We start from the raw sequence: 17,692 nt of genomic DNA on the forward strand, positions 1-17,692 counted from the left end.
CCCACCCTTCTCTTTTATTTTTTTTTTTTTTTTTTTTTTTTTTTGGCACCGGGGATCGAACTCAGAATCTTGCATTTCTAAGGCAGGTGGTGGAACCACTGAGCTAAATGCCCAGCTCTCGTAGAAATTTTTATAATACTCAATCCATGACTTTTAGAAAGATGCAACAAATCAGACAGGAAAAGAACATCATAACCAGGCAAAAGTGTAAATCATCAAAAGCCCACTAACCTTAACCCATTGAACAGCTGCTTAGATTTATCCAGAAGATAACAAAAATCTGTGACTGTTTTTCTTTCTCCCTGAGGGATGTCATCTTCAGCACCTCCAGAGGACATGATTTCGTTAAGAGCAAATTCAGTCCTGTAAGAAAACAGATTCATTTACCCATCAGTAACACTAAAAAGAGAAATAAAACTTATTCGTGTTATCTGATAGGGTTTTTTCCCAAGATGAAGAATTTTTCTGATTACACTCAAATCAGCAAAGTATTTTAAGATGGTGCTGAAAAATAGTTTCATATTGGTGGGAATTAACTGGTAGAACCATATTGGAAAGCAATTTAATAATATTCGTTCACCTAAAAAGTTTGTTTTTGTTTTTTGTTTTTTTTTTTGGTACTGGCAATAGAAGTAGAGTCCTTGTGCTTGTGAGGCAGGCAGTGGCACCACTGAGCTAAGTGGTGCCATCCTCTTCTAAGAAGTATTATATGAATGCTTAATTCTGTTCTAAGTACTCCTTTGTATGGCTAACAATCTAAAATATCAATCTTTGTCAACTTTTGCCCGTGTGATTCAGTCTGTAAGTACATCCAGGAAAACGGAAATGGAGAAAACCATTTCCATATATCATTATCACAATTAAAAACTGAAAACCTAAAATCCCCAAAGAGGGACAGAGTTAAGTACTTCACAGAAGGAATACAAATCACCACACAGTGCCACACTACCAGTAACTTACATTTATATTTAAGAAGATGAGGAAAGGCAGCTGGGTGTGGTGGCACACATCTGCAATCCTGGATACTCAGGAGACTGTAGTGGAAGACAAAAGTTCAAGGCCAGCCTGGGCAACTTACTGAGACTGTTTCAAAATTTTAAAAATAAATAAATAAATAGGGTTGGGATGCAGCTTAAAAAATGAAAAATAAATTTTTTTTGGTACTAAGGATTGAACTCAGGTCCTTGTGTTTGCAAGGCAGGCAGCAGAACCACTGAGCTAAATCCCTGGCCCCCCAAAATAATATTTCTTTAAAAAATAAAAAGGCTGGAGATATAGCTTGTGAGAAGGCTCTGAGCTTGATCTTCAATTCTTAGTACAGTACTGGAGAGGAGGGGGACACCACAAATATACAGTATTTTATTGAATCTAAACTATCTCCATATGTAATCAGTTATATTAATCAGCTATTTTTAAATGGTAAGCTATAGTAATTTTCTTCATACTCATTTGTTTACATACAGAAATCCCTAGGGCCAGGAATTTAGCTCAGAGGTTCTGCTGACTCCCTTGCAAGCACAAGGACCCGAGTTCAATCCCCAGTACCAAAAAACAAACAAACAAATAAATATACAGAAATCCCTGGGACAACATAGGAAAATGTGGTCCCAACTTGAGGTGAAAATGTAGGCAGAGCAGACAAGGGTAAGAAACCAGAGCTGGAAGGTAAGGTGAATATTTTTCTTTCTGATATTGCCTCTAATAGGCAAATGGGACCACATGGCAGGAAAACTGTCCACAAGCCTAGAGCTGTCAAGGGGCTTCAGAGTACCACAGTACCATAGTACCAGCTGGCACAGCAGCCAGCTAGAGGCAGAGCCATTTAAAACACACACGGGTGGCCCTGAGTGGTCCCTATGTCCACATGCTCACAGGCACCTTCTTGCCTCTTACTTCACTCCCTCAGTTCATGGATAAGTGCTGTGCCTGTCATACTATACAGAACCTTGACCCTGGGTATGTCCTCTCCTGCATACCCACCCCCAATCTTCCCCTCGCTCCCTGAGGGCAGCAGGAGGTACAAACCAGGCACAGACCACGCTCTCCCCACTCCGTTGCATATCCTCACCGACCAAAGTGGTTATGTCCTCATAATACATAAGTTCACAGGAGGAAAAAAAAACACCAAAGCTTAAAATAAACATGTTCAATAAGAGAAAATATAAGAAAAGCAGAAAGAAACTGTCATTATGAGCAAATAAAAATAGTACATATGAAAAATGTAATCATTAAAACAAACTTAATAGATGAATTGAAGACCAGAAAGGATACAGCTGAATAAATTAATAAGCTAAAAATATTAGGCTTATGGTACTCTGCCAAAAGACATCTGGAAGAGAAAATACATAAAGAGAAAAATCAAGAGCTATGGGAATAGAGAAATGAGGGAAATCGACATCCACACAGTAGTACATATAGAAGGACAGAAAAAATAAATTGGGGTAAGTAAAGACATACTTACAGGAATAAAGGCTAAATTTCCCAGAGTGAGAGAAAACATAAGATCTCAAAGTGAAAGGATTAAAGAATGTCCATTTAAAAAATTATAAATGGATGGATGAATGAATGAATGCCAGAGCCTAAATAAAACTTAAATCCAGAGATACCCTCTCCCTGTCCTGAAAGAGGCAGTCTCTAGCTCCTAGGTGTGCAGGTACAGAGGGCAGCCTCCGTGGGTGTGGGATACAAGCAAGCTGAGAAGCCCCACACACAAAGGGCTGACTCACACAGAATGCTGGAGAATGGGTGAAGTGCAGAGAGCACCTGTTGGGGGAAGGCTTTGAGGGAGGGAGTGCCTAGCAGTTAAGCAAGGCAGTTCCACACGGAAAGGTTTGGAAACAGCACTGGGAGATTTGCTCTATAGTGATTGATCAACTCTGACTTATTAATGATAACAGGACCTGGAGTTCTTGCTGTCAGTAAAGAAAGATACAGATATGAAAAAGGAAAAGGTTAGGATGAACCCTACAGATTGAAATTGGAGGTATGAGTTGACTGACAGATTCTAAGACTACAGACTTAAATATGTGGTGTGTGTGCACAGCATACTGTAGTTCCATACTGAGAAGACTTGGGAATAGTGGCCACTTCCCCTCCCAATAGTATGAACATACCTAGCTCTTAACTCCTGGCTTCTACTTCCACCCTCCAATAAAAGGAACCAAATCTCTTTGGAGAATTTTAGTTGGCCAATTATAGCACTAGGGTGGAAAAAGCATAAGATGATCTGGAATATCTTATGCCAAAAAGAAAGAAAGTAATGAATGATGGAACCATGTCATAAGGACATAGGATCCATCTGTAAAGGGACTTTGGCTAAAATGAATTAATTTCAGCATCAACACAAAGAATGAGAGCAATACATTCTAAACTACTGAATAAAATAGGGTATCATGAAGCAATACGTATAAACAAATGAATACATAAATGGAAAGTGATAATGAGTGAGACAGTTTTAGAGTTCTTCCCCACAAAATATGTTACAGTAAGTCTTTGACTTATGAATAAAGTCCATTCTTGGAGAACATTCATAAATCAGATTCATCCTTAAGTGTGACAAAGTGAGTCTTATATACCTTTGACAAATATAAAATGTAAAGCATAAAATAACCAAATACCACAAATACTGTACGTAAAATATTTTTCCTTTTATGGTTACCTTAAAATGGTGGTACAGTACAGTACAACTGGAATATAGAGGGCTGCATGGAATGAACTGACAAGAACTAACTGGAGGAAGGAGGAGAGGTGGGAGATGGTGGAGGTGAAGGAGCATCAGGAGCTTCAGGATTCCCCAGATGGGGGAAGAAGGATCTGGCCCACATCTGATTACTTTTACTTTATGAAGGTTGGCTTTAGCCTTGAATCGTTAAACCATCTGTGACTTGTAATAAAAGATGCACCCTGTTCACTCCATTTTTGTCTTCTAAAGTCTTCAACTAGGCTTTTAGCTTTATCTTGAATAAGCATTAAGCTGAGTGGAATTCAACACGGGTGGTAATCATGCATCCTCATACTGAGAAGTTTCTCCATCTACTTTATCACTTTACCACACTTTTAATTTTTTAAATTTTTTTTATTTGCTTTTTTGTTTGTTTGTTTTCTGGTATTGGGCATTGAACTCAGGACCTTGCACTTGCAAAGCAGGCACAGTGCCACTGAGCTAAATCCCCAGCCCCACACTTTTATCTTATTGTTGACTTCACTAGCATAGCAGACTTCACATGTCCCATGATCTCGTCCTTGTTCTTTAGAATTGTGACAATGGTTGAACAATTCATGTTTTAAGAAGGAGTGATATCGACCTTATTTTCACTTTGGTACAATCTCTCAATTATTTTCACTTTTGTTTTTATGGTTATGGATTTGCACTTCCTAGCAGTATCCTCTACACCAGTGCTCTTCTTCATTTCCAGACATCCTGGGCTCTTACTGAGCATGGTACTACTGTCCACTATCACATTGTACAGTAAGCACATGGTAGCACAAGTGCAACAATATCCAGCAGACACATGGGCTACTTCTGTGATTTCCTCAAGTGTACAAATGTTTACAATACAAGGTCTGTTTGTATCTATGAAAATTTGCAACTTGAATGTTCATAAGTGGGGAACTTACTGTAATTTCAAAAGGAAAAAATAGGACCAGGGATTTAGCTCAGCGATTCCGCCACCTGCCTTGCAAGTGCACGGACCTGAGTTTGAACACTGGTACCAAAACAAAAACAAACAAACAAAAAAAAAGCAAAAATGAAAAATAGCCTCACAGCAGTAAAACCTGGAAGATACCACTTTGATCAAGTGAGCAAAGTGAACACCATTAGTAATAAGATAGATCAAAGTCCTGTACAATGAGATCTGATGTTCCTGCCAAAGATCCATAATCCAAATCTAATTGTGAGGAATCAAATTGGTTGGGAGACAAACAAAAAAATGCAATATATATATGGAGAGAGAGAGAGAGAGAGAGAGAGAGAGAGAGAGAGAGAGAGAGAGAAATATATATAGAGAGAGAGAGAGAGAGAGAGAGAGAGAGAGAGAGAGAGATGGCTTAAACTTGCAATCCTCCTGCTTCAGCTTTCCGGAGTGCTGGTATTACAACCATGTACCACCATGCTTAGCAAAATATATAATCTTCAAAAATGTCAAGGACCTTCTTCCAAAAAAAGAAAAAGACTCATATACAATGCCTAATTCTGAACTGAATCATTCTTCTATAAAAGATGTTCTATAAAAGATGTTTATTCATAAGTCAAAGACTTACTGTGGCTTAAGGACTAGATAGAAGTGATGTGGGTGCCAACACTGGTAAGAAAAACTGTTAAATCTCACCAGTAGTGGGCAAAATGCAAACCTAATACACCAAATTAGCACATTAATTACAGCAGTTGAGTATGTACTGAAACTAACATATTTGCAGAGAGGCTGTGTAAATTAGCTCAAGCCCTTGGGTTTCACTGAATGTACAAGGAAATATAGAATAGTCATTCTATTAAGACCCAGAAATTACATTTTTAGAAATGTATCCTACTGAAGATGTTATCATTACTGGTAAATTACCCCTAACATCACAAACTGCTGAAGAATTGCTAGACAGTTCTCGACATTCTAGAATTGCTAGACAACTGTTGAAGAATTGTTGAAGACAGCCTCTGCATAGCATCTGTCATCCTTTAAAATCTGTCTCTCCAGTCTGACCTGCCCCTCACATACATTATCTTCAGAGTGGCATATTTCTTCAAAGCAGTTCCAATTCTCTTACGAAGGGCCAAGTATTATAAATACATAACAAAAAAGATCTTCCTATTGTTAATAATCCTCCAGTGTTCTAGGTCATAAAAAACTGTGTGTGTCAACACTTTCTTAAGTATTGTTTAAGTATACACACCTTTCTAAGTAACCATCACTTATCGTATTCTCCCTTAAATTACAGAAATCTATATTTTAATCTCTGGAGCAACCACTAATTGTTTTAAAACTGTAAAATATTAATAATGTCAAAATAACAAAATAGTTTCTGTAAATCAACCAAAGACTAAATCCAAAATTTGTAAAAGGTTCAGACAGACTAGTATCTTGCATGCGTATATAAGTATTAAACAATTAAAATAAGCCAGCCAAAGAGAAAACAAGAAAAAAATATTAAAAAGACTGGACAAACAGAAAGCAAAGAGTATCATGGTACAATTAATAGGTAATTATGCCACCAGCTACAGAAAATGGTGGTGAAGTAAGTAACCCAATTTAATGAAGTATTAAGAAGTAGATAAGGTAGCCAGGCATGGTGATGCACACCTGTAATCCCAGCACTTGGGAGGCTGAGGCAGGAGAATTGCTGTGAGTTCGAGACCAGCCTGGGCTACATAGTGAGTTCCAGGTCAGGGCTACATAGTGAGACCCTGTCTCAAAAAAAAAAAAAAAAAAAAAAAAAAAAAAAAAAAAAAAAAAAAAAAAAAAAAAAAAAAAAAAAAAAAAAAAAAAAAGAGAGAAGTAGATAAGGAAAAATACTGCTATACCAGTAAAGGAACAAAAATGTTGAAAGTAGAAGAAAATTACATACATTATATTAACCAAAAGTGAAGAAGTATAACTGTTTTATCAGGCCAAACTGATTTTAAAAATATCAGTAGGGATAAGAATATTTCATAGTGATAAAATGTTCAATTAAACACAAAGACTGTAGCAGTTCTAAAAATTGTAAAAATCTAATAGCTTCACCTCAAAACATATAAACAAAATTGAATGAAACTAAATGAAGAAATGGACAAATCCATAATCACAAAGATTATGGGAAACTTTGGCATACATCCCTCAGTAATTGAAAAAGAATCAGAAAAAAAATAACATTTTTGAATCTTTATTTTTAGTCACCATTGATCATTTACCTGAAATAGAAGGAACATTTAACAACTACAGAATATGTATTTTTAACATATACACAGACTAATTATTAAAAACCAATTCCATGATAGATATTAAAATTTATTTTTGGTTTTTTGAGATGGAGTCTCACTCTATAATTCAAGCTGGCTTTGAACTCATTGTGTAACCAATGCTGGCCTCAAACTCACACTGATCCCATTCTCCTGCTTCAGCCTCTTAAATGCTGAGATTACAGGCATGCACCACACCCAGCCTATGATAAATATAAAACAAATTCTAACATGTTGCCAAGACCTAAAATCAAAATATGCTTCCTAATCACAGTAAAAATGAGAAACTGACAGATAAAACATCATGGGAAAAATTCCTCCATTTGGAAATTTTTAAATATCCATACAAATAATTCATGGGCCAAAAATGAAAAGATAAGAAAATTTTAAAATAGTGTGGGGCCAGGGATTTAGCTTAGTGGTGCCGCCTCCTGCCTTTCAAGTGCAAGGACCTGAATTCGATCCTCGGTACTACTACTACTACTACTACTAGTACTACTACCACTACTACTAAATAAATAAATAAATAGTGTGAACTGATATGAGAATTAAAGCTGCTGGATTCACATAAATCTACACTTTGGGAAAAATGTATAGCCTTGAAATATACATGTTAGGAAAATGACTGCAAGCAGCCAGTTGAACCCAAAGAAATTAGAGGGAAAGAAACAAAAAGAAGAAATTAACTAAATATAAAACATACAAGAAAATCAACAAAGACAAAAGCTGCTTTTTTGTATTTTTTTTCCTTGTTTTAGACAAGGTCTCACTAGGTAGTTCAAGGGGGCCTTCAACTCATGGTGATTATCCCAACTCAGCCTCCTGGGTGCTTGCATTACAGATATGTATCATCATCATACATGTGCTTAGCATGAATGAGGCACTAGATCAGATACCCAGCACCAAAATACATACATATATATGTAATACATCTGGCAAGAATAAGCTAGGAAAAAAACCAGAATAACTAACATAAAAAACAGAGAAGGGTTACAATTACTGTACCTATAATAAAAGGACTGTAACAAGAATGTCATGCATAATATTATGCAATCAATTTGAACATTTAGGTGAAACAGACTCATAGTTTAGCACTAAAATGTCCCCCACAGAATCTCATGCATTCAGAGGTACAGCTTTTGAAAAGTGTGTTGGATCCTGGGGGCACTATATTCCTCAACGAATGGATACACCACAGAGTTCACAGGTGCACATGCTGTTAGGATGTGGGGCCTGGCTGCTAGTGGGGCGAGACCTGAAAGGGTGTATTCTTGCCCCCAGGTCCTCTTTCTCTGCCTCCTGGCTGCCAGGAGATGAGCAGCTGTTCTCACAAGGCAGAGCCATTATTCATTTCTGCCTTGGAGAAGTCAGCTCTGGACTGAACCCACTGGAAACTCTGAACCAAATAAATCTCTCTATTTTGGGGATTTGGCTCAGTGGCACCATGCCTGCCTCACAAGCACGAGGTCCTGAGTTCAAACCCCAGTACCAAAAAAAAAAACAACAAAAAAAAACCACTTCTCCTTTAAGTTGTGCATGTTGAATATTGTATTCCTTCAAAGGAAAGTCACTAATATAAACACTGTAATATTTTTTACTGAAGTTGGTACAGAAAGAACTAGATAATTTGAATAATTCCCTTTTAAAGAAAATGACAGCCTAATTGAAAGTCTATCACAATGAAAACTCCAGACCCAGATGGTTTCATCAGCAAACCATGAAAGACTTTTAAAGAAGAAAAAAAATGTCAATCTTACACAAGATTTTACAGGGTATGGAAGAAGAAACATCTCAACTCATTTTAAAAGGCTAACATTACTGTGATTAACAAAGATATTATGTGAAAAGAAAATTAGACTATTCTCACTAATAAACATAAATGTGAATGTACTAAACCAAACGTCAATAAATCTGATTCAACAATATATAAAAAGGACATGACAAAACTGAGCTTATTTTAGAAATGTAAAGTTGATTTTATATTTGAAAATCAATCACTGTAATCACTCACTACATAAGTAGAATGAAGAAAAAAAATCATTTAACAGTTGCTCAACAGATGCAGAGCACACATTTGGTAAAATTTAAGATCAATTCAGAAATTAGGAAAAAAAAGCAAACAGAAAAGTAGGAACAGAAAGAGAATTTCCTGTGCTGATAAAAAAATATTTTAAACTACATCAAAAATCATACTTTTGATGAAAGGTTGATGTATTTCCCCATGACATTATGAATACCTCAGATCATCAGGGCCTCTAACATAGTGTTGAATAAGAAAATGAGAATAAAAAGAGCTTAAGGGCTAAAAAAAGATATAAAGCTGTAATTATACGTGGATGATATGAAAATTTCCTTATAAATTTCATGAAGTATTTCCAGAATAATTAGGGGCTAGGGATAGGGATGTAGCTAGATGCGTAAGGCCCTAGGTTTGATCCCCAGCAATATATACAGGTGCATACACACACACACACACAAACACACACACACACGCATACACACAAAATAGCAACAACAAAGAGCCAAATAATTAATAAAGAAAACTTTTTAAATAATTTATTTACAATAGTACCAAAAAAACAGGTATGTAACCATAAACACAATGCAGATGTTTAAGACCTCACTGCAGAAAACTAAATACGGCACATTTATTATAACTGAAAATCTTAAAATTATAGACATTAATTCTCCTTAATTTATTCATAGATTTAGTGAAATAATAATCAAAATCCTGATAAGTTTATTTGTGGTGGAAATAGACAAGTCTATAATTTACATGAAAAGGTAAAGAGCCAGCCATCAATAGCTAAGATTTCAAGAAAAACAAGATGGGAAGGCTTGAGACTTCTGTAAAGCTCAGAAAACAAAGATTGTGACAGTTAAGGTGGGCTGTCCACTTGCTCTGGGAACCACCCAAAGGGGATTAATAAAGCACACTCTAGGGTGTGTCTGAGTGAGTCACAGGCCTGACCTTTGGGTCAATAGCTTGGCCTTCTGGTGCTGTTTTCCTGCCTTGCTTCTAAGGCCCTCTGAAGGAAGCATTCTGTTTCGTTATGTCCTTCCACTAGGATGTTTCTGCCTTGGAGCCTGTCAACCATGGACTGAGTCTGCCAAATTGAAATGAGCCAAATTAAACCTCTCCTCCTCTAAATTGTGGGCATTAGGTATTGTGGTCCCAGAGACATGAAAGCTGATTCATACAAAGACTGGTATTGCTACAAGGATGAAAAAGACCAATACAAGAGAAGAGAATCCAGAAACAGATACACATATATATAGACACTTGATTTGCAACAAAGGTGGCACTGTAGGGCAAAGGGGAAGGGGTACATTTCTTGTTTTGGTGTTTTTTTAAATGCTAGGACAACTGCATACCTAGATTAGAAGAAAAAACATGAATCTTGATCCTTATCTACATAATACACAACCACCTCCAAGTGGAATAGATATAAATGTAAAAGAGAAAATAAAGTTGTTCTTACATGATAATGTAGAAAGCCAGTATCCTGACTTTCGGTAAACAATTTCTTAAATAGGACACCAAAAGCACTTATAACATAGGAAAAGGGACTGCTTTAAAAATTAACAATTGTATACATTTAACAACATCACTGAGAAAATGAAAGGCAATCCACTGAATAAATGAAGATATCTGTAATACATGTATTTGACATAGTAAAAAATCTGAAAGTGAAAAATCCCTACAATCTAGTATGAAAAAGACCAAAAATGAACAAAATGAATTTTTCACACAGGAGATAGCCTAATAGCAATAAAACAGGCCCTAAGGGCTGGGGATTTAGCTCAGTGGTTCTGGTGCCTGCCTGGGAAGCGCAAGGACCCGAGTTCCATCCCCAGTACTCCCCCAAAAATTATAAAAAATAAAAATAAAAATAAAAACATGCCCTTCTTCTATAAGGGGGAGTGTACTGAACTTCCACCAGTTGTCAGAGAAATACCAAATTAAAGCAAAACTGAGATTCTACTACAGTATCTGCTAGAACATCTTTAATATTAAAACATGGACAATCCCAAACTCTGGAAGACTGTACAACAACAGGAACTATTAAAATTATTTAGCAATATCTATTAAAATGAACCCTTTGACCCAGCAACTAGGAATATATTAACAGATATACAAACTATAGGCACTAAAAGACATTTATAAAGATGTTCACAGAAGCACAATTTTTAATTGTCAAAATCTGACACCAAATATCCATTGACAAAGAAACAGGTAAATAAGTAGAATACTAGAGAATAATGAAAATAAATATATTATAGGGGCTGGGGATTTAGCTCAGTGGCGCTGCACCTGCCTCACAAGTGCAAGGTCCTAAATTCAATCCCAGGTATCAGGAGAAAAAAAAAAAGAAAGAAAATATACATATTACAGCTACCTGCAATAATACGGTTGAACCTAATGTAAGGTTGGATTTTTAAAAGTAGACAAAATAAAGTACATTCTAGGGCCAGGGATTTAACTCAGTGGTGCCGCATCTGCCTCACAAGTGTAAGGTCCTTAGTTCAATCCCCTACACTGCAAAAAAAAAGTACATTCTCTATGATTCCAAAACAAAAGATATAAAATGTAAGACAGACAAAAACTCTGGTGTTTATTGACAGAGCGTTTGAGGTAGTGGTTAAAGAGGACACAGGAAAAAAGAGGGGATGTTAGCAACATTGTACTTCCTAACCTGCAGCTAATATTTCAAAAATTCTGTGAATTGCCGTTTACATATCTTTCTGACTGCTATTCTTTGTTTTGTACCGGGGATTGAACTCAGGACCTCATGCTTACTAGGCAGGCAGCAGAAGCACTGAGCTAAATCCCTAGCCCACTGACTGTTATTCTTGAATAAAAAGACTTAAAAAACAAAAAAGAAATGAAAGAAGGAAAGAGAGGGGGGAAATTGCAGGTTCATATGCTTTTATAAGTGAGTTTATTAAACATTTAAAATATATATAACAGTGAATACAGCCAGGCATGGTGGCGTATGTCTGTAATCCCAGCACTGGGGAGGCTGAAGCAGGAGGATCACTGTGAGTTCAAGACCAGCCTGGGCTACGTAGTGAGTTCCAGGTCAGTCTTAACTACATAGTGAGAGACCCTGTCTCAAAAAAACAAAAAAACAGTGAATACATTTCCATCCTAATAATCATTTTAATGAGATTAATATAACCCTAACACCAAAACCAAAGTAGAGCACTAATGAGAAAGCAAAATTATAGTCAAAGTCCACATTCTATAACCTGTTCTTATATCCTCAACTGTCTGTAATATTATTAGAACATCAATAAAGATTTAACATAAGGTGCCAAATACAATCTGTCTTATTAAAAAATGTGAATTCAGATTTATGAATAAAATTAAATTATACAGGGAAAATACATATGAGGCTCTATAAAGAGTCAGTTCAATAGCTATGAGAAGAATAAAAGTAGAACCTCCCCCCAAGACATCTATATAAATTGAATTGTGACTCCCAAAAAGATATGTTGAAGTTCTAATCCTTGGTACCTATGAATGTGATCTGATCTGGAAATAGGAGGTGATTAAGATGCAAGGTAAAATGAGGTACCATTTAAGTAGAGCAGGCCCTGTATCCAATGTGACTGTTGTCCTGAGGAGACATGGGACAAACACAGAGAGGAGAGTGCCACATGAAGACAGGCACAGAGAGACAACAGCTATGTGAAGACAGAGACACAGATTGGAATTATGCAACCACAAGCAGAGAACATCAAGGATTGCTAGCAACTACCAGAAGCTAGGAAAGGGGGAAGAACAGATTCTTCTCAGCCCTTAAGAAGAAACTGGCTTTGTAATTTTGGACTGTGGCCTCAACTGTGAGAGAACAAGTTTCTCTTTTTTTAACCTACCCATTTGTCATTTCTCATTTTAGCTTTAATTTGCTTTTCTCTGACTGCAAATAAAAAGTTCAGTACCCTTTCCTTCCTTATGGTAAGCATAGGAAACTAATTACACAGATATGTAATACATAGGATCCTATCATAGATTACAAAATGGGAAAACAAGAAAACAGCAGTAAGTAGAGAAAACTGCTCCAAGACTTGTTCTTCTAAGTACAGAAAATTTGGCAAATTATTGAGCTGCCTTGTTGACAATTTCTTTTCATAGGAAGTCTTTCAGTAAAGTTTAACAAGAGAAACTGCCACTTGGAATTTAATTCTGAGTAAGGGGCTGGCAGTATAAAAGCTTGAAGGACTCTGCAGAGAAAATGGTGTCTGCGTTACATTATACCAGGGCACATAGAGCAGAGTCTCAGTGGCAGTGGGAAGAGCCCTGGATAAGACAGAGAAGCCCAAGTATTCCTGTCCTAACAGTTATTGGTTATGTAATGGTAAACAAAAACCTTTAGTGAACAATTTTCAGTCAGTTCACAAAAACAAGCCATTTACACCTGTCCTGCCAACCTCAGATAACTGTAGTGAAAATAAGTATGAGTTTATAAAGTGTGAACAATGCTTAAAAACATTATATAATATATATCAACCGAAGGGCTGAAGAGAGGGGAAGGGAATGAGGAGGAAAAAAAAAAAGAATTAAGATATATTATGTACAGGTACGAATTTCCTAAGATGAATGTGACCATTATTTGTATCAAAAGTGTACCAAAAAGTGAATATATGTAGATATCTATCTACCTATTTATATATATATATTTTTTTTTTTTTTCTGCATTTTGTGATGTTCCAAGATGACAAGGAGTGTTAGTTCCTAAAACTAGCCTCAAAAAGGAAACAGTGAACAGTGGGCTGGGGATTTAGCTTGGTGGCGCTGTGCCTGCCTCACAAGCGCAAGATCCTGAGTTCAATCCCCAGTACCAATAAGAAAAAAAAAGGAAACAAGCTGACAAAAATATTGAAGAACATAACATATGAATAAAAATACAATGAAATATTCATTCTGACAAAGAAGTCATTTACAGAAACCACATGCTAAAAAGAGATCATTTTCTTAACAGCTCAGATTTTTAAAGATGTGTAAAGAATAAGATGACTGTAAGAGCATGCATGAACATAAGAGTATCATGCTTTCTCAACTGTAAAAAATGCAATATAAGCAATGTCTATTTCATAAGGTTACTTGACAATAAAACGAACTAATGGATATAAGTTGCCTAAAAAATTACAATGGATTCTAAAATTATCAGTTGTAAAATTGTTATAAATGCACTCAAACTGAATATAAGTTGAAAATACCAAGCACAAAAAAATTTTGTGTGTATGGGGGGGTATTGGTGATGGTTCGCCACATTTGGTATAAAAGGAACAAGAAGATATGCTGGGTGCAGATGGTATTCCTATCATATGAACAAACGACAGCACTCCAAATGCTGGTCCTTACCAGAGTGTGAAGCATCTTCATGCATCAAGGAAGCATAAAATTATCATGAGTTATACACAAATTATTTTCTAAAAACAATGTTTCTGGTTATTCTAACATGCTTATCTAATACACAGAAACTCATAAATTCTACTATTAATTCCACTGAGACATGGCACAAGCAACAGAAATTCACAGGTATCAAAGTTTTCATTGGTAAATGTGTAAAGAAATGGGTTCGTGGTAGTGGTTAGTGGTAGCATGCTTAGAGTCAAGGCCTTGGGCTTGATCCGAACACCAAAATAAATAAACAAATACATAAACAGGTACCAAGAAAATGACTAATACCGCGAGGGCAAAGAGAACTTAAGAGAAAGAAGCTATGGAGTAACAGTGATAGAGACAGAAGGCTATTTGTAAAATATTGTCCAGAGACTATAAAGTGGTCTCTATGGTGTAGTAGAGACTATTTTCCCTACTAAATGTAAAGAATGTGATATGCTACTAAAGTTTTCCTACTAACAGTAGAGAAAGTGATATGCTTATCTAACACAAAGGAACACACAAATTCTAGTATTAATTTCACTGAGACAAGAGCGGGGATTTAGCTCAGTGGAGCTGTGCCTGCCTTGAGTGCATAAGGTCCTGAGTTCACTCACCGGTACCAAAAACAAAAAAATTTTTTTTTTCACTGAGACATGGCACAGGCAATAGAAAGCTCTGCAGTGAAAGGAGTAAAGCAAGAAAAATGAAGAAAGCACAAAACTGGGTAAAACACAGAGCAAAGTGAGTGCTTGCTGGGTTAATCACAATGGATGAGATTCCATCACTGCATGGGCATTTTCTCCAGTTCAGTCCACCAGGACATCCTGGGGAGGCAACTCCACAATGACTAGGAAAACACATGTGTCCATTTAAAGTGCTTGGGGGAGTCAGCAAGAGAAAGAGGATGACAAAAAGGAGATTCTCCTTATTGAGCAAAGATGTAGCTTTGTTAACATTTCTTCTCTTGACCAGCTAATTGTATTAAGGGTTTATTATTCTGATGAATGAATGTAACCACCAAGAAAATACTGTTTTTTAATTGGGAGCACAGCCCACCAATGACATGCACCTGTAATCCCAGCACTCATGAGCTGAGGCAAGAAGAATTCAGCAAGTTCAAAGTCAGTCTGTACATAGTAGCAAGACCCTGTCTCAAAAGGGAGGAGGGAGCATAAATGAAAGAATAAATTAGAAAAAATAAAAAAACACAAAAAACAGCTTTTGAAAATTTATTCCTGTCAATTTTTTCACCTTTTAAATTATGGGAATAAAATCATAAAAATTCATCAACTTAATCGTTCTTAAGTATATAGTTAAACTCTCCATTTCTGCCTACACCCTGGCAACTGCCATTCTACTTATATTCTGCCTCTATGATTTTGATATTCTTTAGTACCTGATATAAAAGCATCATACAGTATTGGTCTTTTTATGACTGTTTTATTTCACCTAGCATAATGACCTTAATTTTTACTTATGATATACAGCACATATTAGCATATCCTTCATTTTTAAGGCTAATATTTCATGATAGGTATATATACCATTATTTCACTTATCTATTCATCTGCCATTGAATGACTGGGGTGCTTCTACTCTTTTTGGAGGGGGCACTGGGATTGAACTCAGGGCCTTCACACTGAGCTACAACCTCAGCCTTTTGTTGTTGCTGTTGTTACCAAGGTTGGGCTCAAACTTGTGACCCTCCTGCCTCAGCCTCCCAGTGTGCTGAGATTATAGTTATGTGCCACCATTCCTGACTGAATTTAATTCTCTTAAAGCTCCCACAACTCTTCTTCATATCATCAGTTACATCATTATTATCTACCTCATTATTTGGGGCTAAATAAATCAGTCTTAAATTACATTTTCTGGTTAAACCAATCACTCAATGCTTCAACTATAAGCCTTTCTATGGCTTATGTAAGAAGGTATTATAACAAGGTATTAAGAGGAGAGAAGATCAAATTGTGTCACACACGGCGAGTTAGGCTGTTGCAAAGAACCATGTCCCAACTCCTCAGGTCCAGGAAACTTGATTACATCTGCACCAAAAAGCATACCCTACCCCCACCCCCTCTGTCCCTCACATTCCTCAAGGCAGCAATTCTTTCCTGGACCAAGCCTTGCACCCACCTCCCCTTTAAAGCCTTTGTTCTCCCACTGAATGCTGATAACCTTTCAGACTCAGCCAGCTCTTACTCAGGTGAAAAAAACAGCCTCATTGCTCACACAAAGCTTGCCCAGGTGGTCTCTCTGCTCTCCATGCCTTTAATGCAGTAAGACCCAAAGAATCATTAAGACAGTTTTTAGGAAACAGATTTTGATTATCTGCTCTACCTCTCAAGGAGAGGTTTTGGTTTTTTGTTTTTGTTTTGTTTTGTTTTTGTTTTTGGTTTTGGTTTTTTTTTTGGTACTGGGGATTGAACTCAGGACCTTGAGCTTGCAAAGCAGGTGGCAGCACCACTGAGCCAAATCCCCAGCCCAGGAATGATTCTAATTACTAGATAGGCACTTAACTTCTTAGCTTTCAGATTGCTTCAATCATATAGCTTTCATGAAGACTCAACTACACAACATTCATAATATTATGGCACACTAAGTATTCATAAATAGTCACGACTTCTTTCTCCTCCCCCCATCCTTTTGATGCTGGACACTGAAGCCTGACCTCGTAGATGCAAAGCACATGAGCTTCACCCAGCCCAATGTGACAAATGTTAAAACTAGTAATTTCTTTTCTTTCTTTTCCTTTTCTTTTTGTTTCGGAGATCAAACTCAGGACCTTATGCTTGCAAGGCAGGTACCACTGAGCCCTAGCCAAAACTGGTAAGTTCTACTATCAATTGCAATCCACCATTAAGTTCATTCACTCAATTAGTGCTGAGAACTTTCCATTTGCTAGGTATTTTTCTAGGCAATGGTATTCAACAATGAATAAAATAGGCAAAATTGCTGTTTTCAAAGTATACTTTCCAGTGAGTTATAAAAACAAAATAAAATTAAAATTATATAAATTATATTCCAAGCAGTAAGAAGTACTGTGGAGAAATATAGCAGGGAAACAGACAGAAAAAGATGGAACTGTCCTAGCTGGAGGTAATGAGGGCTGGGGGAAGCTATTACTGCATAGACTGGGAGGAAGGGAAGGTATGAGCAGAGTGCAGGGAGGAAGGGTTCAGGTTCCAGGTGGAGGGGATACGTGCAAAGCTGCTTAGGCTGCTGTGTAAGTGGTATGCGGAAGAACAAGAAGTCCTGGCTCAAAACACAACACTAAAGGAACCCTGGCTTTTCATAAATAAATGAATATAAGCAAGATTCATGGCTGCTGCCTTTTGAGCAATTACTACGGAAGAAAGCAGAGT

General features: G+C 36.7%; 1 protein-coding gene across 3 annotated transcripts in view; it reads right to left on the reverse strand.

The window, feature by feature from the left end:
- The window catches only part of Scai (suppressor of cancer cell invasion), a 152,127-nt gene that overhangs the window by 81,793 nt on the left and 52,642 nt on the right, over window positions 1-17,692 (reverse strand). For all 3 annotated transcript variants that reach the window (XM_010613523.3, XM_010613524.3, XM_010613525.3), the window contains one exon: window positions 232-363. In XM_010613523.3, the coding sequence (XP_010611825.1) occupies window positions 232-363 (132 nt within the window). The remainder of the gene's footprint in view (window positions 1-231; window positions 364-17,692) is intronic.

This window comes from Fukomys damarensis, unplaced genomic scaffold (assembly GCF_012274545.1).
Source record: "Fukomys damarensis isolate Sample0158 unplaced genomic scaffold, DMR_v1.0_HiC HiC_scaffold_36, whole genome shotgun sequence".
NCBI classification, from domain to species: Eukaryota; Metazoa; Chordata; class Mammalia; order Rodentia; family Bathyergidae; genus Fukomys; species Fukomys damarensis.